Source organism: Phascolarctos cinereus, unplaced genomic scaffold (assembly GCF_003287225.1).
Source record: "Phascolarctos cinereus isolate Bilbo 61053 unplaced genomic scaffold, phaCin_HiC Scaffold_2;HRSCAF=192, whole genome shotgun sequence".
In the NCBI taxonomy this organism is placed as follows: Eukaryota; Metazoa; Chordata; class Mammalia; order Diprotodontia; family Phascolarctidae; genus Phascolarctos; species Phascolarctos cinereus.
The window spans coordinates 325,687,776-325,711,689 of NW_027555625.1; the positions used below are offsets into that span (position 1 = coordinate 325,687,776).

General features: G+C 40.7%; 1 protein-coding gene across 4 annotated transcripts in view; it reads right to left on the bottom strand.

Moving 5' to 3' along the window:
- Positions 1-501: 501 nt before the first annotated feature.
- CNBD2 (cyclic nucleotide binding domain containing 2) overlaps positions 502-23,914 on the bottom strand; it is a 91,163-nt gene continuing 67,750 nt past the window's right edge. For all 4 annotated transcript variants that reach the window (XM_020998573.2, XM_020998574.2, XM_078150253.1 and 1 more), the window contains 4 exons: positions 22,646-22,820; positions 15,848-15,980; positions 15,223-15,386; positions 502-5,711 (listed from right to left, as the gene is read on the bottom strand). In XM_020998573.2, coding sequence (XP_020854232.1) covers positions 5,378-5,711; positions 15,223-15,386; positions 15,848-15,980; positions 22,646-22,820 — 806 coding nt within the window. In that variant the 3' untranslated portion in view covers positions 502-5,377. The remainder of the gene's footprint in view (positions 5,712-15,222; positions 15,387-15,847; positions 15,981-22,645; positions 22,821-23,914) is intronic.

Consider the following 23,914-nt stretch of genomic DNA (forward strand, 5'->3'; position numbering starts at 1 on the left):
GATGAGGAATTTGTTCTTGGCATACTATATGAGAGGACATAAAAGGACTGAGTTGGCATGGATTTGGTAATAATAATAGCATCTGACATTTATATAATTCTTCAAAGTTTGCCAAATGTACTTACTAGATTATCTCATTTGATCTTCACAATAGTCCTGTGAGGTAGTTGCTGTTATCTTCATTTTATCGATTAGGAAACAGATTTAGAGGAGCTAAGGGACCTACCCAGGGTCACACAACACCTGCAGTAGCTTTTGAACCCAAGTCTTCCTGCCTCCAATTCCAGTGCCCTATCTACCATACCATGATGCCTAATACTCAGTAACACTTGGTCACAGCCTTGTAGCATCAGCAGAATCTTGAAAATGTGGGTTCTCTAAGAATAATGCTTGGATTAGAATAATGATAAACAAAAATGTTTCTGACAGGCTGTTGCCCGCAACCAGATTGTACACTGAACGGAGAGGCGTGAAATAACTTAAGACATGGGCCAGGTGGAGTAGAATTACTGACTCAGTTTATTCATCTGAGGGCACAGAATATATAGGGAAGATCTAGCCTAACTTCAAAGAGTCCTCCCCATGAGATACTCCCCAGAACATCTGCTGAGGATGTAACAATCATGAATTTCCTCCTTATCAGGGTTCCTAGATTGGGCTGTAGATTCCAAGGTTTTCCCAGGCGCCTAGGTGCCACCTGCATAGAGGAGTAAATATGTAAACCTAAGGTTCAAAGAGAGAGAAGGGATGTCTCAGTGACCTCTTTATCAGGAAGGAATTTGGGGAGCCGTACCACTTAATCCTTGAGCCCTTTGGGGTGAAAGCCTGAGCAGAGGTCAAACTCTGCCTTGGATCTTAAACCCTTATCAGACTCTTAAGATCGGCCCTCAACAACAGGCTTTTACCTAAAATGAAGAGTTTAGTATTAATATTTTCTTTAATAATCTAATACAAAAATTTCATGGGGATAATTGTTAAGACCTAGCCCTGGGTTAAAAAAATCAATTATACAGGTACAGGATAGGTAAGACTTGCTAGGCAACAGTTGGTGTGAAAAAAGTCCTGTGGGGTCTGCTCATTGGAGGGATGGTGAATGTCAGGTTAGACACCACAATAAACAAGCTGGATTTAAGGCAGTGTGGTGCTGCAGGCCTTGGTCTTAAGAACTAAAAGACCTAGATTTGAGTCCCCAGCCCCACCCCACTTAGACAATTACTAGGCAGATGACCTAGGGCAAGAGACTTCATCCTGAAGAACCTCAGTCTCCTCACCTGTAAAATGAGCATGATAATATGCTACTTCTTGGGACTGTGAGAAAAACATTTTGTAAAACCTCATGCGGCTTAGATTCTTATAATCTAGCCACTGCTCAGATTCCTAAAATCTAGCCACTGCTTGGATTCTTATAATCTAGCAACTGCTTATTCATGTTCAGACTCCTTAAGAGTCTGGCCAACAGGACGGATGTTCTAATAAACCTTGTTTTTGGCTGAAAGGCAGCTTGGGTTGAATTCTTTTGAACAGGACCCGTGTGTTGTGATTTTGGGGTCCCAGCACCCCTGAGCCCCTAAACCGCATCATTTTGGTGGCCCATACGGAGAAACTGCCTAACCCCAAGTTCTTCTCCAGCCAAGACTGGAAGGTATGTAAGCCCTCCCCCTCCTCTCCTTTCTTGCTCTGCAGTTAGGGTTGTGCTCCAAGCACCAAGGCTTGGAGTGCTTTTCTGGCAGACAGTTACGAGGCTGTCTTACACTCGGCCTATTGCTCTCAGGCTCTCAGTCCACTGAGTCAGTTGAAGGCTAAACCTTCCACAGCATAGAGGACAAGGATAGACGCCCTGTCTGCAAGTGTATGTTCAATTCTGTTAATTCTCTCAGTGCTAGGGAAGTGGGAAAAACTGCAGCTGCTTTTTGGTTCCCTGAGGCTTTCTTACTCCCTTCCCTCTGCACCTCTGAATCTTCCTTCATGGAGGCTACAGGGAAAGTTAGAACAGCTAAAAATATCTTGGCATATTCTAGAGGTTTTGTGATTGATCATTAAGAAGTTTTGAAATACCTGTACAACCTGGTCACTCCCTTCCCTTGAGTCAAGAGGGTATCTGTTAACCCCTCTCATAGGAGAAAAGAGTTTCACCCTTTACCCCTCACCTTTGATTTCCCCCTTCCCCACCTGGGAAAGGAAGGAGGGGGAGGGGCAGTACGGGCCCCACAGCCATGGCCTTGGACTCTGGGGCAACCTTTGCCTGGAAACATCACCCAGGTTCAGCACATTCTGCTCAATGTAAAGAAGCTGGCCTCTGAACTTGGGTAAGCATGCTCTTTTAAATTTGTGGTTTTAACTATTAAGGATGAGATGCTGATTCTCTGTGTAAAGTAATTTGGAAGTGCATTTAACAAAACTGAAGTCACCTGATTGGTAATAGGTTTGTTTCAAGTTTCAAACTGGTGAACTTTCTGTATCAGTTATGTCAAGCAACTTTTCATAATTTGGTTACCACTAAAATAATTTAGCTATTGTTGGTTATTGTTTTAATGTGTAAACTAGCCAAAAAGCTTGTTTGGGTTATGTGTGGCTTGCTGAGAGTTTGCAAGTATATAGAAATCTCTAATCATTGGCTTTTTTACGCCAGGACAAATTTAAGTTTGAGATATAAATCCTGGAAAAGTTTTTCCTAAGCTGTAATTAGTAAAACTTGCTGTTTGAGGTAAAAGCTCATAGGATTTTATTTTGAGTTGTCTGATGGGTCATAATCCATCAATAATCAATAATCCACCATCTGAGAGAAATGCCACAAGCTACTCAGAGAAGGTGATACTGGTGAGAAGTCAGCATCGGGAAAAGCTGAGAGGCAGTCTAAGATGGGATCCTCCTGGCTCAGTTTCCCCATTTATGTTCCTTTGAAAGAGAATGTTACCCACCTGGCTATTCCTGAGTCTGACTATGAGGTGGATTTGATACTGCATGGTTGGAAAACTGAATTATCTGAATCCAAACAGAGCTAAGGATGTTTTATCCTCTCAAAGTTGGGCCCTAAATCTAGTCCCTGCATTATATCTGGGCCCTCCAGTTTTTTCTGGCAGATTTATGTCTTCTGGACTATGGGCCATTCACCTACAGTTGGTAGCAAACAGCGAGTACCAGCCAATGTCCCCACATCGTTCCCTGGATGCAGCCTGTGCTCCATTCCAGTCAACCTCCTCTTTGGGATCCCCTCGAAGTAGGGACAGCTCTCCGCCCTTTGCCAGCAGGAAGCAGTTTCAGAAGCCGAGACCTTCGCCCCTGACTCCAAAGAATTTGGGTCCCATTTGTTTGAGGGGGGAATGATGGGGTTGGGACATGGGCCCCAGAAAGGAAAAACCCTGGACTTTCCCACATGGCCAAATCTCTGGCGTTTGCCTGAGGCTATAATCCCATCAACTGGCCTAGACTGCCACTGAGGTCCCTCCCAGTTCTCAGATCTTGTGGGTTTGTGACCAGAAAGAGAAATACCTCCCCATTTGTATCCCAAAAGCTGCACAAAGATCTCCATCCTGGGTCCTCCTCCTTAGCTCCCTGGCTTCCCAACCATCATCAGGAACCAACACAGCTACTGCTTAGACTCAGGCACCCCACACCCCACCCTGAGCTCAGAGTTGTTTTCCAGATCTTTGATCATGTCCAAAATATAGCTCTGTCTTTCTTCACCACTGGATTTTTTCTCTCAGATTTGTTTCCCCAATGAGCTCCCAGTAGAGGGAATGAAAAGAGAGAGGATGGGACTGAACATTGGCCCAGACTCTCACGACTGCGAAGAACATTAGAAGGATCATGATGGTAGAGATCTAGACCAGGAAGGGATTTCAGAGGCCACCAAGTCCAGTCCCCTCATTTTACAGATGAGGAAACTTAAGCACAGGGAAGTTAAGAGATTTGTCCAAGGATACATAGGTAGTTGAGTGTCAGAGATGAGAGGTCCTCTGAATCCTTGAGTTAGTGCTTTTTCCACAACCTAGCCTCCCATTAATTGCAGGAATCTCCTTTATGGGAAAACTCTGGGGAGGATCATTCAATCTTTGAACACTTTTGAACTTTTGAACATCCCAACTATGGGGAGTTGACTTTTTCTAAGACGGCCAGTTCTGGAGATGTTTTTCCTTACATTGAACATAAATCTACCTCACTACAATTTCCCCCACTGTTCCTAATTCTGGTACTGTAGGACAACCCTTCAAATACTTAAAGACAGCCATCATTATCTTCCTGTCCTCCTAAACCTTCCCTTCTATAAGTTAACCATACTCTTTCTAATCACTGGTATCAAGGCAGTGCTGTGGAGAGAGTACTAAACTTGCAGTTAAGAAGACCTGGGTTCAAATCTTGCCTCAAATATTCACTAGTTGTGTAACTCTGAGCAAAGTCACTCATCCTCACTGTGCCCCAGTTTCCTCAACTGTAAAATGAGAGGTTTGGACTTAATGGTTTCTAAGGCTCCTTCAAGTTCCAAATCAATCATCTATAATCTAGAGCCCAGTTCCTTCATCCCATCCTCAGAGCACAGTTTCATCAATTTTTCCTCCTCTTGTATCAATGCTTTTTCCTACAATGTAGTGCCAGAACTGAATATAATATACTCCAGGTAGGGCCTGGCCAGGGCAGAAGACAGTGTGATGACCATAATTATATACCCCATTTTATTATATTTTTTTTTTGGAGGGAGGCAATTGGGGTTAAGTGACTTGCCCAGGGTCACACAGCTAGTAAGTGTCAAGTGTTTGGTCTGAGGCTGAATTTGAGCTCAGGTCCTCCTGACTTCAGGGCTGGTGCTCTATCCACTGTGCCACATAGCTGCCCCTATGTCCCCCATTTTAGAGAAAAAGTCAAGCAGCTTTGGGGTAAGAAACATTCCCTAACAACACCCTCTTTTGCCTCTATTATCTTTCCTTTTTTTTCCCTTCTGTGTCAGTGTGCAGAAGGGATCTCCCACAAGGAAGAGGAACTGGTTTGGGAATTGGAAGACCTGGTTTCCAATCCTGGCTCTGCCTCTCAACATTGGACGTCCAAGATCTCTTCCGAAGCCAAGGCCATTTCTTTTCCTTCCTCTTCAACTTCTGTCTGCTACAAAACCAGGCATGAAAACTTCATAAAGGCACTGGAGAATTTCCAACTAAGAGTAAACTAGAGGCCAGGCCCTTTTTTTATACCCTGGCTCTGATAATTGAAGAAAGACACATGACAACAGTTATGAATCCTTGTGCTGGCCAACACCCAATACTTGTTTGGTTCAACAGCACAAGTCTCCTTGGCCTTTTCAGACCTCCTGCTTGTGGAAGCCCATGCAGAGGGCCTTGGCGCCCGCCTTCAGCAATGCTGCTGCTATCTTGATCTCTTCTCCTTAGCTTCAGAGGAGAACACCAGGACTCTTATACATAGGCATGAGTTCCTTAAGTCGGTACCTGGGAGCAGAGATGCTGTCCACCACTCTCAGAGGGGGAAGAATCTTTTTTGGAACAGGATCTTCTTTCGAATTAAAGATAGGGTATGAGACCTTTGGTTCCTTCCCTAAACTCTTCAGGTCCAGAACCCTAGAGAGAGGTGAATAGAGGCACTTTTTTTGGGTCCGGAATGCAGTGAACATCTCATAGGGAGGAAATTTTGTCAAGAGTTTCAGTAGATCCTTCCGGAAAATGTTCCATGAATTTTCCCTCAAGATCTTCTGGCATATAGTATCGTCACTGAAAGGGAGACACAAAACCTTTGTAAGGACAGCTGGCAGACACTCTGGGTTGTGTGGCATGCAGGGGAGCTACTTGGTAGGACACAAACTCAGAACTCTAGGGACCCACCTTCACTCATCTCCTTCTCCTCATGGGGCAAGAGGATGCTGGAAGCTAGAAGTCTGGCCAAAAAGCTAACAGGGTTCAGGGGTGGGGAGGGGAGTAGAGTCCCACCTAGAGCTGAAGAGAAATTTGGACTAGCAGCTGAAAGGTGGAAAAGAGGATGCCCCATTTGGAAGCAACAGCAAACAAGTATCAGGATTTACCTAGGGAGCCCTTCCCCTGACACCAGCACTTTCCCAAGAGATTAATGTATATAATTGTAGAGAATACAGAATAGGAAAAGCTTAATTATGAGATCAACTTGGAAAAGAACAGAGATCTGCAGGTCATAGAGGACCACAAGCAGATGCACATGGCAATAGAGAGGGAGAGAATAAGCATTTATGAAGTGCATACTACGTGCCAGACACTATGCTAAGTGCTTTACAAATATTATCTCATTTGAGGCATTTTAAAAGGTGATCATAGTCCTGGGATGCCCTGTTTACCTGAAGCAAATGAGTCACCCAACAAGAGAGCATTTTGTTTGAGAGATAGGTACCTTAGAGATGGCAGAAGGAACTTTCCTGGTCACCATATTCTTGGAAATGGAACTGACCCCACTTTGTGATCTATCCTAGAGTCCTTGGACAGTCCTTGAACCCTGATGATCCAGCCAGTAGCAAGGGATGTGTGTTGGGCTCATAAAAAAGGGTGGGGGAGGACAGGAAAGGGAGGCAACAGGACAGAGTCTTCCTGTGCAGCTCTTTGAACTTACAGGAATAATAGGTCTGGAGTTCATGAGGAATTTGGGACCTGAGACCACTAAGCATTCCCATTGGCAGGTTAGTGTGAAGTGTGCTCAACCTGGAGTCTGACCCAACCGTGGTTGGATTGGCCATTTACTACCGGTGTGACCTTGAGTGAGTGACTTTACCCCTCTGGTCCTCATTTTCCTCAACAATAAAAAGAAGAAGTGGAACCAAATTATCTCTGAGGTCCCTTCTGACTCTAATCTATGGTCCTAAGGGAGTTTTAGCTCCATTCTAAAATTCTTTGTGGCTAGCTTGCTCCTTACCAAGTCCCAGCATTTACCCATAAGAAGATCAAAAGAAGATACAACACATATGCTTTATTTGAGGCAGCCAGGACTGAGGCATATTAAAAACTTCTTCTTTAGTAAAACTGACATATTAAGAGATAATATTTTTCTCAAAAGCCCTTTCTATATTTCCAGAAAAAGCCCTTGGAAAAGTGGGTGATAGATCAAAGCCAAAAAGGGAAATGGATTTCATGGTATCTAATTCTTTTTTTTTTTCAACAAAGAGTTAACTGTGGTCTTGTGAACATCACTCATTCCCCAAACACCTGAAGTGACTGATGCCATGACCATCTTTCTCTAATGAGAAAGAATATCAATATCTATTGCAGGGAGGAAGTCCCTTTGTTTTACTCCAGGAGTGAGGGAATGGGTGGTCCAAGAGGGATGGGACCATGGCTTGGTTATTCAACAAACTGTATTTTTTTACATATTGTGATTTTTTTCATATTCACAATTCCTACAAATATTATCTCAAATTTTCTTGGGGTAGAAAGCCATGTCAGAGGGCATAGGGGACTATGCCAGTTAAAATATCTCCTCTCTCTCTCTCTCTCTCTCTCTCTCTCTCTCTCTCTCTCTCTCTCTCTCTCTCTCTCTCTCTCTTTCTCTCTCTCTGTTATAAATGCTTGAATATTAGGTTCATACTAAATAAATTATTTCTGGCAAACTTTTGCCTAAAAATTCAGAGTAGAGTGTTAGTACTAATATTTTTTCTTCAACCGTTTTAATGGTGCCTCACATTCTGTTGCCTAATAGCTCAACATGGATCCAGGACTGCTTCTTCCTAAAAGACTATTTTTATAGCTAACTAAACAGAGGTGAGGGAGCTTTTAGACTCTTAGGGAAAGTTTTTTGAAGTTGTGCTGCCCCAGTCTTGCTGACTTCTGGTTAAGCTAACAGAATCTGACCATTTAAGAGAAAGGCCAACTCTGTTAAGACACCACAAGAGGTATTTGTTCATTTCTGTTCATGCCTGTGTTGGTGGTCACCTGTTGTTGTATGTGGTAAGCTTTATATTATGTCAGTATAGACCCACATCTTATGCAGTTTTAAGTTACCTACTGCTCTGGGACCTAAGCCAATTTCAGTTGTACCTGAACCCTGGCCATTCAACAAGGGAAAGGACCCCAGGTCTCAGAAGAGGGGAAAAATTGTGCCTAAACATACAAGTTTGGCTCATGAGTAAACTTTCCTGACTCTTTTTTCTGAGTGCTGGGCAGCAAATCTAGACAGCAGATCACCCAGGAGTATGGGCCCAGTTCACAAACAGCCACTTAATTACTCCTCACCATTCTAGGAATTCCATGAAGGCCACTGATCTCTGTCCAGGGACTCCCAATTGGCTAAAAGTAATAAATCTGCTATGTTCAGGTTTGTGGCTTGCTTTATTTTCAATCAAATTGTTTTGCATTTAAAATATAAAAGTATAAGGAGTGAGTGATCTTAACATCAGTAGATCCTCCACAGTGAAGTTATGTTTTACCATGACATCACAAGGGTTCCCCTCAAAGTGCTCGATCTCTTGTTCAAGAGATCCTCCTGTCATTTTGGAGTGCTTGGCCACAATGGGTCAGTGGATCTTCCTGTCTGAGAGGGGCTGGCCTCAAGATCATCAAGTTCCACACCACAGGAAATGTGGCCAGAGATGCCTCTGTGCCCCAAAGAAAAAGACGACGTTGGTGTTTTGTTGGTCAATGACCTTGGGGAACAGGTCTTCCACTAGGCAGGTAAGGTCGATACTAAATATCGCTGCACAAAACAATCCATCTCCTGACTATAGGCATTTTCTCTGACTGTCCCTCACACCTACAATGGTCTCCCTCATCAACTCTACCTCTTGGCTTCTCTGGCTTCCTTCAAGTCTCAGCTAAAACCCCACTTTCTACAAGAAGTCTTTCCTGATCCTCTTTAATGCTAATGCTTTCCATCTCTTGATTATCTCTGTTTTATTGCCTATATATCTTGTTTGTAAAATTCTCTTGCATGTTGTCTCCCCATTAGTATAGGAGCTCCTTGAGAGCAGGGACTGTCTTTTGCCTTGTTTGTTTGTTTTTTTTAAATCCCTAGCATTTAGCATAGTATCTGGCACATAGCAAATACTTGTTGTGATTTGATTTGACTCTCAACTTGGAAAAAGTTGGAAGAAACTCAGATAGTGAAGCAAAGAATATAAGAATACTTCTGCACCTAGAAAAGCTGATATTTTTATCTCATCCACTAAAAAAATAAAGTAAGCAAATTATTGACCAAAATGATTTGGCTAAAGTTTTTTAAAAACATCCTTGTTTAATCTAAATTGAGTCAATGGATTTTTGGTTGTGTGAATGGATGTTTCTAGGAATGGAAATGTTTGTTTTTTCTGTGAGTGTGTTGATATCCATTCAGTAAAAAAGAAAAAAGTGCTCAGTCTGTAAACAAAGCTGAAACCAGTTTAAAAGCTTTGTTTCCCCTGACTCCAATAGCAGAGAAAGAAAAAAAGTCTTCTCACAGTTTTGAAACTAAATCTTATCTGGTGCAGAAATTGCTCTCTTAAATTTTCTTTTGTTTAAACCATCTTAAGTAAGGGAAATTTTGCCTCAGAAAAGGTGAGTGAAATGATTTGGGGAAAAAAGGCAAAATTTCATTTTAGGAGCTGGTCAGGAGTTTGCCTGACCACTATGAGCTTCTCAAAGATTTGCCAGAATATAATTGCCTAGGCAAATTAGGAAGCAAAATAACTTAGAAGAAATTAGGATAGGCCGGACATTTGCAAGTCCTTAAATAAGAAACTAAATTGGAAGTATTTTACCAGGCAAAATGAGAAATTGTCTATAAACCTGGAAGTTTCAGCTCTGATCAAAAGATGAATTTACCATGAATTTGAGAGCCATGAGAAAATTGTGCTAATTTGTAAAAGATGCAATGGAGAAAAAAAAGGAAACTCAATCTCAAAACCATTTGGAAAATTATTTGAAAGTATCGAAGTCTGAGGTTAAGAAATTAATAGCTTTAGAAAGTAAAATACTGAGCCAATGCAAAGAGATGCAGTTCTAAAATTTGCAAAGATCAGTCTAGGTTAATCAGGGTCAGTAACTAAAATTAAAAAAGAAATTAGAGATAGTTTTTATACTGACACAGTGTTGGCTTGAGGCTTGATTAAAAGGCAGTGAGAAGTGTATAAAGGTGCTCTGAAAAGCAAAAAAAAAAATCTGACATTTCAACTGCATATAGTGGTATTAATTCATTTAGAAGTCAGATGAGTTAAGTCAGTTTCTGATTCCCTAAAGGCAGGAAATAGAACTAGGAAGTTTTCACTCCAATGGGAACCATGACAAAGTCCTCATTTTTGCCAGTATCAGAATCTCCAGCAAGGACCAAGTTAGGAAAGCAGCAGAGGAAAAAGAAAAGTTCAGGATTACAGAAATTGGCAGTGCAAGTTTTTCAAGATCCCTTTGAGATAAGAGAATAGTGAGACTGGCATGCCTGCAAAACTGTGAACTCCACTTGAAGAAATGCATCTTTCTTCCTTGGGGACTTGGAGTTAGTTTTTGCTAATGATTTCCAAGTTTAATTTCACAAGTTCTGGTATTCTTGTGGACGTAGAAAAGTAGCTAGAATCATGTAGCAACCTTTAAAATAGAACAATTTAAAATTTGGATTTATATTGGGTTTGATAAATTAATTGGGGACAATTATTATTCACAGCAGAATTGACTTGGGCTCTGAATGGTAAGTGCTGGTGCTTTCTTTGTAGCTGAGAGAGCAGAAGTAACACCTGCTCCATATTCTGAATGCAACTAGTCAGTAATTCACTAAACATTCATTAAAGGTGCCTACTGTGTGACAGGCACTGTACTAAGCACTGGGGATACAAAAAAGAAAGGGCAAAAGCTCAAAATCAAATAAGGAAAACAATATTTAAACAAGCTATACACAGAGTAAATTGGAAATAATAACCTAGAGTCCCAAGTTTCATAGGTTATTGGAATGGCTTTTCTGTGGAAAATGATTTGGAGATACATTCCATCAGGTGAATGTTATTGGACCAGGTATAAGTTTTGTTTTGTACTTGTGTTTTAAGTACATGAGATTTTTAAGTTAATATCATGTTTCTAAGGGTTTTTTTAACGTTATGATTTGGGAAAATGTTATATAGAAGTGCTTTATATTTTGGAATGGTACCTGTAGTTTGATTCCTTTGTAAAACGAAGAGGATAGCCGCTCTTTGACCTGAATACTGTCATTTTATAAATTTGGACTATCACTTATTATTATTATTATTAGGGCTGTTAGTTACTATTTGGGCTGCCTTGAGAAGTGTGGATTCCCCCTTGTTGGAGGCCTTCAAGCAGAGATAGGTGACCATTTGTCAGATATGTAACAGTTGGGGTGTGGATTGAACTAGGAAGCTGCTGAGGTCCCTTCCAACTTCCAAATTTTGTGAATCTGTGAATTCCAACTTCAGGAAACACAGCAGGTAGGCTGCATTCTCAAAGTGTGGGCTCAGGATCCCTGGAGATTCCCTGACCCTTCAATGAGTCTTTGAGGGAAAAACTATTTTCTTAGCAGTACTAAGATGTTATTTTCCTATCAAAATACTTCTTCCTTTTCTACTACATGTCTATGTGAGGCCAGATTTTCTTTATATGCTTCCAGACAACATATTGTAACAGATTGAATCCAGAAGCAGATAGGACGATCCAACTGTCTGCTATTAAGCCAGACATAAAAGAGATTTGCAAAAATATGTACGATGCCATTCTTCTCACTAAATTTTATTGTTTTGGAAAATATATTTTTCATAAAAAGTTATTAATGTTAACATGTAATGGGCTTTTTATTGTTTCTAATGAATTAATAAATCTTTTAAATTTCTATCAGTTTTAACTTCCAATAGGGGTAAACATCAATAGATGTAACCCACATAAGCAAAAATTCTTTGGGATCTTTTAAGAGGAGAAAAGAGTCTAGGGGCAGCTAGGTGGCACAGTGAATAGAGTGCTGGGCCTGAAGTCAGGAAGACTCAACTCCCTTGAGTTCAAATCTGGCCTCAGGCACTTACTAGCTAGCTGTGTGACCCTGGGCAACTCACTTAACCCTGTTTGCCTCAATTTCCTCATCTGTAAAAAAAAAAATGAACTGGAGAAGGAAAAAGCAAACCACTCCAATATCTTTGCCAAGAAAAGCCCAAATGGGATCACGAAGAGTTGGACACAACTGAAAAGCCAAAGCCCAACCACAAGTCTTGACGCCAAAAAGTTTGAGAATTGCTGAAGCAAGACATTTTGACCAAAATGTAGACTGCATGAAGGTAAGTAACGCAGAAAAAAAAAAACCTCTGGAAAACTCTGGACTCCTACTTTAGAATGTAAGCTCCTTGAGGGCAGGGACTGTTTAATGTTTGTCTTCTAACCCCAGCAACAAACACAGTGCTAGGCATGTAGTAGCACCTCATAAATGCATTGATTGATTGGGCCTGGCGCTTAGGAGAGGGTCCAGAGCTGGATTTATAGAGTATTTAGGTCCTCTTGTCACCAAATCATGGAATTTTAGAGTTAGAAGGTCAGCTTCTTACTTGAACATACCATCTCCCTTGAGCTCATCCTGGGTTCTCATTCCTTTCACAGCCAAACCAGGAAAAGCTGCCTCTATCCTCAGTGCCTCCATTTCTTCTCCACCCACTCACTCAATTCCCTTGTCTCTTGCAATCTGGCCTCCAAACTCATAACTCAATTGAAAAATACTCTTTGCAAAGTTACCAGTGATCTCTTCATTAACAAACCTAATGATCTTTTATCCATCCTCATCCTCCAGAATGCAGCATTTAACACTGGTGACTACCCTCTCCTCCTGCATACTATCCTCTCTGGGCTTTGTTTTTGTTTTCTTACAATATTCTCTCTTGGTTCTCTTCTTACTTGACTGACTTTTCCTCAGTCTCTTTAGCTGAATCACTTAGATCACACTCCCTAAGTGGAACTGTATTCCAAGGCTCTACCCTCCATTGGCTTTCCTTTTCACTCTTATACTTACTCTTCTCTCTCTCTCTCTCTCTCTCTCTCTCTCTCTCTCTCTCTCTTTCTCTCTCTCTCTCCCTCCCTCCCTTACCTCCTTTCTCCCTGACTTCATCAGCTCCTATGAATTTAATTTTCATCTCTTTGTACATGATTCATATGTTCTCCCTGACTTCATCAGCTCCTATGAATTTAATTTTCATCTCTTTGTACATGATTCATATGTTTTACACACACACACACACACACACACACACACACACACACACACACACACACACATATATAGTCCAGCTCTAGCCTTTCTCTTGAGCTCAACTCCTACATGCCCAACTATCTGTTGGACGTTAGGAACTGGATGTCCTGTAGATATCTCAAATTCCACTAAGTCCAAAACAAAACTCATTATTTCCTCCCCTCAAAATCCTACCTTCTTCCAAATGTCGCTGTTTCTTTCTAGAGTACCAGCATCTTTCCAGTCACCCAGTTCACAACTTCAGTCTCATCCTGGATTCCTCACTCACCTTTAACTCTTTTATCAAACCAGTTGCCAAGTCTTGTTGATTTTATCCCTTAACATTTCCTGTATTTGTTTTCTCTCTACTTTCATAGCCATTACCCTACTTTATCACATCACCTTCTTGACAGTAACAGCTGCCAAATGGATCCTTCTGCTTCAGGTATCTCCCTTCCTTGATCTATCCTCCACACAACTACCCAAGTGATTTTCCGAAAGCGGAGGTATGACCAGGTCACTCCCCTCCTCAATAAATTCCAGTGGCTCACTGTTACCTCTAGGATGAAATACAAACTGTTCCATTTTCAAAGTTATTTACAACCTGATTCCAACTGACCTTTCCAGCTTTCTTATAAATTATTCCCTTTAAGACGTTCTAAATTCCAACCAAACTGTTCTTTTTGCTAGTTCTCATGCATAGCACTCCCTCTCTCAATTTTGTGCTCTTGTACTGGCAGTCCCTCATGGCTGGAATGTATTCCTTCTTGATTTCTGCCTCTTCAAATTCAATTTCCTTCAAAGCTCAATTCAAACACTATCTTCTACATTAGGTGGTTCCTGATTTCCAACCCCTCCTCCCCCAAGATAAATCTGATGTAGCTAAGTATTGCAGTATAGACCATAGGTAGAATCAAGAAGTGTGTGTGTGTGTGTGTGTGTGTGTGTGTGTGTGTGTGTTCAGTCATGCCTGACTCTTGATGACCCCATTTGGGGTTTTCTTGGCAAAAATACTGGAATGGGTTGCCATTTCCTTCTCCAGTTCATTTTTTTTTACAGATGAGGAAATTGAGGCAAACAGGGTTAAGTGAGTTGCCCCAGGGTCACACAGCTAGCTAGTAAGTGCCTGAGGCCAGATTTGAACTCAAGGGAGTTGAGTCTTCCTGACTTCAGGCCCAGCACTCTATTCACTGTGCCACCTAGCTGCCCCTTGGTGTCAAAAACCTGAGTTTAAATCCAGCCTAAGACACTTAATAACTATGTTACCCTGGACAAGTCACTTGCAAGTTATAAGTTCTGTCTGCCTCAGTTTCTGCAGCTGTAAAATGGGGGTGATAATACCTCCCAGGGTTGTTGTGAAGATCAAATGAAATAATATTGGTAAAGCACAGTGCCTGGCATATAGTAATAGGCATTTAATAAATGCTTGTTTTCTTCCTTCTCCCTCCACTAAGTTACCTTATATTTATTTCAGATGTATTTTGCAAATAGTTATATAAATAAATACGTATTTCCCTCAATAGACTGCAAATTCTTCAAGAGTAGGAACTAGTTCATTTTTTTCTTTGTGTCCCCAGTGCCTAAGCACAACCCTTAATAAGTACTCGATTGATTAATTTATCTAATCCAAACTCCCCATTTTACAGATGAAGAAACAGGCTGAGAGGGAAAGCAAGCAAATGATTCCCAAGATCTAATAGTTACACCTTTGTTAAAATACTGTACCTGTTAACTAAATGTTTTCAGAAAGTTAATAACCCACATATTTATCTGTAGCACTTCATGGGGCAGCTAGGTAGTACAGTGGATAGAGCACTGGGCCTGGAGTCAGAAAGACCTGAATTCAAATGCGGCCTCAGATACTTACTAGCTGTGTGACCCTGGGTAGGTCACTTAACCCTGTTTACCTCAGTTTCCTCATCTGTTAAATGAGCCAGAGAAGGAAATGGCATATCACTCCAATATCTCTTCCAAGAAAACCCCAAAAAGATGTCACAAAGAATAGGACACTACTGAAAATGACTGCACAACAACAACAAAACTTGCTGGTCGCCAGGATGACTTCATGGGTTGTCACAGTCCATTCCCAACACTGACCTGGGGTAGGCAATCTGCAATTCTTTCACTTTTCCTTTGGTCTCAGCATCCATGAATCCATCAAATATGTCCTTTTTCATGCGAATAAGTGTGGCTCCTCGGCTCACCAAGATCATATTTCGCTTATCCTGTAAATTGTCAGGCATGAAGCGTTGGTGCAGGCCCTAGAGAAAGAAAAACTGTCACCCCAAATCACAAACGACAGAATTCTCTGGCCGCAGGAGTCCTCCTGAGGGTGTGGCTTCCTAGCAGGCAGAAGGGGGATCGTCAAAGGGGACATAGTTCATTCGGATGTGTAATAATAATAATTTACGTTTATAGAGCATTTCATAGGTTTGCAAAGCATCTTTTCTCGTCAAAACCCTGAGAAATGGGCAGTGTGAAAAGTCTTGTTATCATGATTCAGATTTTACAGATGAAAAACACTCAGGCTCAGAAAGGGAAAGTGGCTTCTTAGGTCACACACCTAGTTAGCAAGTCGAATCTTGAAACCTAGCCCAGCGACTAAATCTAGTTCGCCTTCCACAGCATGAGGCTCTGCTGCCTGGCGGGTTCCATAATTTACAGTTACAAACAGTGCGGTGTAACCGGTAGCTGGACCCAGGGACTTGGGTAAATACTTTACCAGAACGTCGCCTGGCTCCAGGCGGTGAACCTTCACATAGACGCCTGCCACAGCATCCTTTGGGAGTGGTCCGAACTTCGTCATCACCACGGGGAAAGAGATGGGACAAGAGCTAGAGCCAATCCTGAAGCGTCTAAAAATAGAAGGATTCAGAGAATCTCTTGTGAGAGAGCAGCATCACGGAAACCTGAGTGTCCACCTACAACGGCCCAGAAGGAGCTGAGAACCTTAGGTGACGCGATCAACAAGTGTTCATTAAGAAATCTTCATTGATCACTTGCCCTCCCCCCTTCCAGGAGAATTCCCATTCACCCAGAGGTAGCCAACTGAGGGCACCATAAGGAATCCACTTCCATGCACAGACCAAGGAAACACAGCTGTGTTTCCTGCTTCATAGTACTCAGACTTAGAAGTGTCTACTCAAATTACCTTGTGTTTCACTATGCAAATTTTGAATTCTATTGCAGAACTTAAGTGCCTTGAGGGTAATTTTAAAAAATTTAATCAAAGGAGTAATAATTATTATTAATCATCAGGGCTACTAGGTGGCAAATGGATAGAGTGCTGGGCCTGGAGTCAGGAAGACTCATCTTCCTGAGTTCAGATCTGGCCTCAGACACTTACTAGCTGTGTGACCCTGGGCAAGTCACTTAACCCTGTTGGCCTCAGTTTCCACATCTGTAAAATGAGCTGCAGAAGGAAATGGCAAACCTTTCTAGTATCCTTCCAAGAAAACCCCAAATGGGGTCATAAAGAGTCAGACACAACTGAAAGGAATGAGCAACAACAGCAATAAATTATTAATCATCAAAAGATCAATAATCATTTCTTCAGGAGCTAGGATTACAAAGACAAAAGTTACATAGACTCTGCCATTCTGTCAACAGAGGAGAACAAAGATAAGTTCCTATGGCTTATATTCAATACGATGTTCCATTGGCACAGCCAGGTGGCACACTGGACCTGTCATTTCAGTAATGTCCAACTCTTCATGACTCCGTATGGGGTTTTCTTGGCAGAGATACTAGAGGAGTTTGCTATTGTCTTCTCTAGCTCATTTTACAGATGAGGAAACAGAGGCAAACAGGGTTAAGTGACTTTTCCAGGGTCATACAGCTAAGTGTCTAAGGCTGATTCCAATCCCAATGACCTATCCACTGTGTCACCTAGCTGCCCTGAAGTCAGGAAGAACTGAGTTCAAATCCTGCCTCAGACATTTACTAGCTGCCATGATTCTGGGCAAGTCACTTAACCTCACTCAAGCTCAGTTTCCTCATCTGTAAAATGGAGAAAATAATAAGACTTACCTTATAGCGTTGTTGGAATCAAATGAGATAACTTACGTACAGTGTTTTGCAAATCTTAAAAGCTCTATATAAATGCTAGCCAGCTATTACAGCTTTCAAGAACCTGGCGTCACGTGTATGCAATGATGAGTCATCAGGAAAAGATTAGAGTGAAGTCATTGTTATAATCATCATAACTCCCATTTCCTAACTCCTAGCACCATGCCTGGCATGTACTAAAAGCTTGTTGATTGATCAATTGCCTTAAGGTTCCAAAGTGCTTTCCTCACAACCATCCTATATGGTGGCCATTATATGCATTTTTATTTCCATTTTGTAGAACAGGAAACTGAAGCTCTAAAAGATGAAGTGATTTGCCCAAGGTCACACAACTAGTAAGTTTTGGAGCCAGGATTCAAACTAAAGGCTCAGATGACTCCACATTCCCCCACTTCTTTCACACTGGTAGCTCATTGCCTTTAACTCTATCACTTTGTCCCTCAACAATAAAGACCCAGGAGTCATGGGGTCACTTCTCCTTGGTGTGTTTCATTTTCCTAGTCTGTAAGTGGGGAAAGCAACATACTTGTAAACATGTATTAGAAAATTCTGAATTGTTCTCCAAAATTCTCCTTTAATTTCCTCAGATAAAGAAAGGGCAGCCATGATGTGATAGGAAAAAAAAAAACTTTCCTGTACAATTGGATCAGGAAAATCTCCCAAGGCTTATCAAACACAAAGATTACTACCTGGATTAGCAAACACAAAGATTACTACATACAAAGATGACTTCTGGAGATTCACATGGAAACATGATACTACCAGGAGCAATGCAGGAAGAATTGTTAACGAATGGGCAATTCTGAGCAAGAAAATGAAGAGCCTTTAGGCACAAGAGGGTGTTTTTAACCCTGACAAGGGCTTAAGACAAAATTGATAAGATTTGGGAAGCCAACAACTGATGCTGGTTCCAGAAATCCAATAACTGTCCTCAGACACCATCTTCTTAAAAAGAAGGGACTTTTGGATGACAGTTTAAGATGTAGGAAGGATGGGATGTTGTCCAGGAATGGAATACACCTCATGAGGACTGAGTGTGTGTGTGTGTGTGTGTGTGTGTGTGTGTGTGTGTGTGTGTGTGTGTGTCTGTTGCCTGGAGTTTTGCAAATCAAATTAAAAGGGCTTTAAACTAAAAAAGAAAGGAGGAAGAAAATGCCTACATATGTCTAGTACAGATAAATACAACTGAATATAAATAACTACAAGGTAAGAAGAATAACGGTAGAGATGCCCAGAAATTCCCAGGAGACAAAATTCAAGAGAAGAGACAGAAATAAAACCTATGGCCTCAAATGTCTGTTCACTGATGCACGAAGTATTGATGACAAGCAAGGCAAACCAGAAATCATAACATAAGGAGGCAAATTTGACCTCATGGGTATCCCTCATACATGGTAGAATAGGAACTTTAACTGGAATATGCCTCTAGGAAGGGTCCCCAGCTTGCCCTTCCTTATTCAAAAGGAACAGAATAGAGAAAAGAAGCAGGGCAGAATAGCATTTTATATTAGGAAAATATACACATGTAGGGAAGCCAGGAACTAGGTGAAGAAAGGATAATGGAGAACAACAGGTATAGCATCAACAAGCCTTTATTAGGTAGCTATGTACCAAGTGCTATGATTTGAACTCAGCTTTTCCTAATCCCAGGGCAGATAGGTGACACAGCGGATAGAGCTTTGGTCTTGGAATCAGCCTCAGACCCTTAGCTGTATGACTCTGGAAGGGAAAGGAAGGAAACAAACACTTACTGAGCACATACTACGTGCCATGCACTATGCTAAGTAAGCATTTTGCAAACATTACTTCGTTTGATCCTTACAACAACCCTGAAATCTAAATGCTATCATTTTTCCTATTTTACAGGTATGGAAACTGAGGCAAACAAAGCTTAAGTGATTTGCCTAGAGTAACATAGCTAATAAATGGCTGATGCCAGATTTGAACTCAGGTCATCCTGACTCCAGGACCAATGCTCTATCCACTTGGCCACCTAGTTGCTTCTGGGGATCTTTCTGAAAGAGGAGAATAAAAATTGAACAGTCTTGCCCTCAAGTAGCTTACAATCTATCAGAATTTCAGAACAATGGAAGGAGGGAGCTATTGTTGTTGATTAGTGATCTTGTCATAGGAATATAGTTAGCAAATTCTGACAGAGAAAAGACCCAAGTTTAGGAAACAGATCACAAGCCTATCACAAAGGATATGACATAGTAGCGATGGGAGACTATCTGGTTATCTCTGTTGGATCTCTTTTTCTTTCTCTCTCTTCTCTCTCTCTCTCTCTCTCTCTCTCTCTCTCTCTCTCTCTCTCTGGCAAAAGGTAAGCAGATAATAATTTCTTAGCTTGCTTGATGACAATTTCATCCTTAAAAAAGTAGAGAAAGTAACCAGAGGAGCCATTATTCTGAACCCAACTCTGACAAAGCACTGGTAACTAAAGTAGAAATGATGGGAACCTTGAGGGAAAGTGACCCAATCCATTCTGGAATCTGTGATAGAGACCAGGAAAACTAGACGTAGTCTGAAATGTATTCTGGATTTTTGGAGATCAGATTTTAAAAGGTTTAAGGAAGTGATAGGTCAGATGTCATGTCCTAAAATTCCACAGAGGATGTTAGACCTAGAGAGATGAGAAAGAAGTAAAAGAAGAAACTCTAAAGACATACACGTAAACAATTTTAATGGGGAGGAAAAGGGCAAGTTAATAAAAAAAGATAAATGTGGATACACAGGGAACTCACCAGCTTCTACTTTATTGTTTTTATTAATTTTTTTAGCAAAAATCCACCTTTTCTCTCACCCCCTTCTGAAAAAGCAAGAAAAACAAAACCCTTCTTTTATAAATGTAAATAATCAAGCAACACAAATTCCCACTTTTCAATTCAATTCAAAACAATTGATTACGTGCCTCCTATGTGCCATGTACAGTTCTAGGTGCTGGAAATACAAAAAGAGGCAAAAGACGGTTCCTGCCCTCAAGGAGCTTACAACCTAATGGAAGAGACAGCATGCAAGCAAATATGTACAAAGTAAGTTATATACAGGATAAGCAGGAAATAATTAAAAGAGGGAAAGCAATGGAATTAAGAGGGGTTAGGAAAGGCTTCTTGTAGAAGGTAGGATTTTAGTTGGGACTTAAAGGAAGCCAGGAAGGTCAGTAGTTGGAGTGGAGGAAGGAGAGCATTCCAGGCCTGGGAGAGAGCCAGAGAAAATGCCTAGAGCCCAGAAATGGAGAAATGGATTGTTCATCTCTCCCTCTCTCTATACATACATACATACACACACATATGTATGCATCAGTCTGCACTCTGACTCCAACTTATACTTTAAAAGGATGTGTAAAAAATAAAAGATATCAATAAAAATTTTAAAAGAAAGAAGCAAGGACAGGTAATAGAGGATAAATTACAAAAGCCAGGTAAGTCCTATAAGGATGTCAGAAATCCTAATGACATGGAGAATGAGCTGTGATGAAGAGTGACAAAGACAAAAAACTTCTCATCTTTTTTGCTGATATCTTTTGTTTTCATATCACATTAATTTTCAAATAATCACAATAATTTTCAAGCATAATCTCTCCCTGCTCTCACATGCAGCAAGCTGTTCCTTGGAACAAAGATCAAAAAGAAAGACAAAAAATGCAGTTCAGTAAAATTAGCCAACACATCAACCATGTTTGGCAGCCCAATCACTCTTCTCCACTAGGACAGTTTTTAAGCTATCTCTGAGGGAAAGAGGAGGATCAAAGAAAAGATAGGACCCTGCTGCCTGAGGCACTGATAATAGATGATAGAGAGAAGGCTAGACTACTCGATTCTTATTTTTTGCTTGTTTTCTTTGTCAAAGAAAATCATCTTTAAACTGGAAATGCCAAAATAAAAATGGCTAAAAGGTACCTGAAATTACCAAGATGTATTTGGGACTTCTATGACTACTATTACAAAAATAATACCCTTTCTTTATCAAAATAAAGGAAGGCAGATAATTGAAGAGATTCTTCTATTTCATGGTTTAGCCATACCTATATAAGAAAAATGATAATGCTAGCTAAATTGATCTATAGATTTAGTGCCAAACCAATTAAACTACCAAAGGTTTGCTTTTCAGAACGAGATAAAATAATGAAAAAATTCATCAGAAGGAAAAAAACATTATGTATCTCAAGGGGGAGAAAAAAGGTAGAAATGAAGGGGACCTGGTATGACCAGATGTCAAACTGTACTATAAAAAAGTAATCACCAAAACTATTGGTTCTGTTTCAAAAAACAGAAAATTTGATCAGTGAAACAGACTAGGTAAGCAAGACCCAGAAGCAATTTAACATAGACACCTAGTGTTTAATAAAACCAAGAATACAAACTAGTAGAGGAAATACTCCTAAACTGACAAAAATTTCTTAGAAAACTGGAAAGCAGTTTGAGAGAAATTAAGTTTATATCAGCATCTTACATTATACACCAGAATAAGTTCTGAATGGATTTGTGGTCTAAATATAAAAGGTCACATCATTTTAAAAATTAGAGAATAGACGGATATAACTAGCACAACTCTGACTATGGAAGGAATTCGTAAGCAAAATAATAAAGAAGATCATAAAAGATAAAAGAGACAATTCTGATTACATAAAATGGAAAGGTTTTACTTGGACAAAATCAGTGTAGCTGGAATAACAAGAAAAGTCAATTAAATGGGAGAGCAAGGGAATCCTTTTCCTTCCCAGACTCTTTGCAGTCAAAATGATCATCTGACTGAACTTGGTGTTCCATCTCACATTTACAACGCCATTTTAAGGGCTGTCCCTGTACTTGGAATGCACCTGTCCTAACCTCTACTCCTTTGAATTCTTGATCTCCTTTAAGACTCAGGTAAGGTGTCATTTCCCATGAGAAGCCTTTCCTGGTTACCCTCAATGTCAGTTTTCTCTCCCTCCTTAGGTTGTATTGTATTTACTTCTCTGTGTAAATGTTGTAATCCCTACCCCAACTCAGTACCATATACCTGCCAATAGATGGGTCTTCCTTGAGAACTGGAATATTTTTCATTTTGGTTTTATATCCCTAGCACCTAACATAGTGCTTTGCACATAGAAGGCATTTAATAAATGTCTGTTTGATTCAATTGGCAAGTCCCTATTTCCCCAGCACCCAGTTCATTAACTCCTGATGATGCTCCAAAGACAATACTTAACTAGTACGCGCTAATAGTATGCGCTAAATCCAAGGTCAGAGAAGCTGTTGTAATGGGGGGACCAGTGGCAGCTGGGCAGTTGGATGGGCTCTCACGAAGCTCCCTTCCAGCTCTGAGACTGTAGGACTGGATGCCTCTTTGATGAGGAAGAACTTCCCACCTTTTCCTAACTAATAAATGTCTCCTCCAAGAAAGACCTAACAATCTCATGTCCTCCCCCACTCTGAGCCTGAAGCTTCCTTGTGTCCCAAACCCTACTCACTTGTTCTGTGATTTCAAGGATTTGAAGCCATTTGGATTGTGTTGATCGTCTGTGGAGCTGTAAGATTTTTCTTCCTGCCTAATCTTCTCCAGATGTGCCATTTTCAGATTACTGAAGTCCATTACTGGGTAGGATTTGAGCTGAAAATCTTTAAATCTTTTCCGGGGAGAGCTTTCTGTTAGAGAAAACCAGATTTCTCTAAGTAAAAGCATGAGTGAGTTTCCATTAAGATTATTAAGTTTAAAATTTTTAAGTGTTTAAAAAACCTTTCTATTTAAAAAGACAAGCACAGAAATGGGAAGGAGACATGAAGAAAATAAGCTATTATAAATACTTTGATGTTTTGATAGATTGGCATTTTCATCAAAAGGCATATTCCCTCCCCTGGTGCTGATTGCAACCCATCCTTCCTACTAATCCTGTTCCACTCTTGTCCATGTCCTCCTGGGCATCCTCCACATGGTTTGTTCACCCAACCTGCTAGAGGCCTTTCTCTCTTTCTCTGTCTCTCTCTTTCTCTTTCCCCCCACTGGGAGACAACAGTAAAGGCTATCTTTTTGTCATCCTTTGACCCAACACCTCTCTTTTTATTTTTGTCCTTTTAATTTTTTTTTTATTCTGACTTAACACCAAATAGAACCAAAATTTCCATATGTGAAGTAAGGCAGAAAAAGAGGATTGTGCATGAAACCCTGAATCTCCATTATATATGTTTGCTTTTCCTTTTAGTATATAATAAATTTAACATGTGAATGTGGGAGGGGGGAGGTGCAGCTAGGTGGCATGGTGAATAGCCCACTGCATCTGGAGTAAGGAAGAGCTGAGTTCAAATCTGGCCAGAAACATTTATTAGCTCTGTGATCCCCTGGGCAAGTCATTTAACCTTTGTTTGCCTCAGTTTCTTTATTTGTAAAATGGGTATAATTAAAGCACTCCTCTCCCAAGGTTGTTGTGAGGATCAAATGAGATAATGATTGTAAAGTGCTTAGCACAATGCCTGGCACATAGTAAGTGATATATATTTTAAATGTTAGCAATGATGATGATGATGATATTGCTTTCAAAGTTGACCTGCCTGTCTACATCTCTTTTGATCGTCCTTCTGCTCTTTTCTGTGCTTTAAGAAAAAAAAATGCTTCATGGGGACAGCTAGGTGACACAGTAGATAGAGCACCGGCCCTGAAGTAAGGAAGACCTGAGTTCAAATCTGGACTCAGACACTTGACACTTACTAGCTGTGTGACCCTGGGCAAGTCACTTAACTTCAAT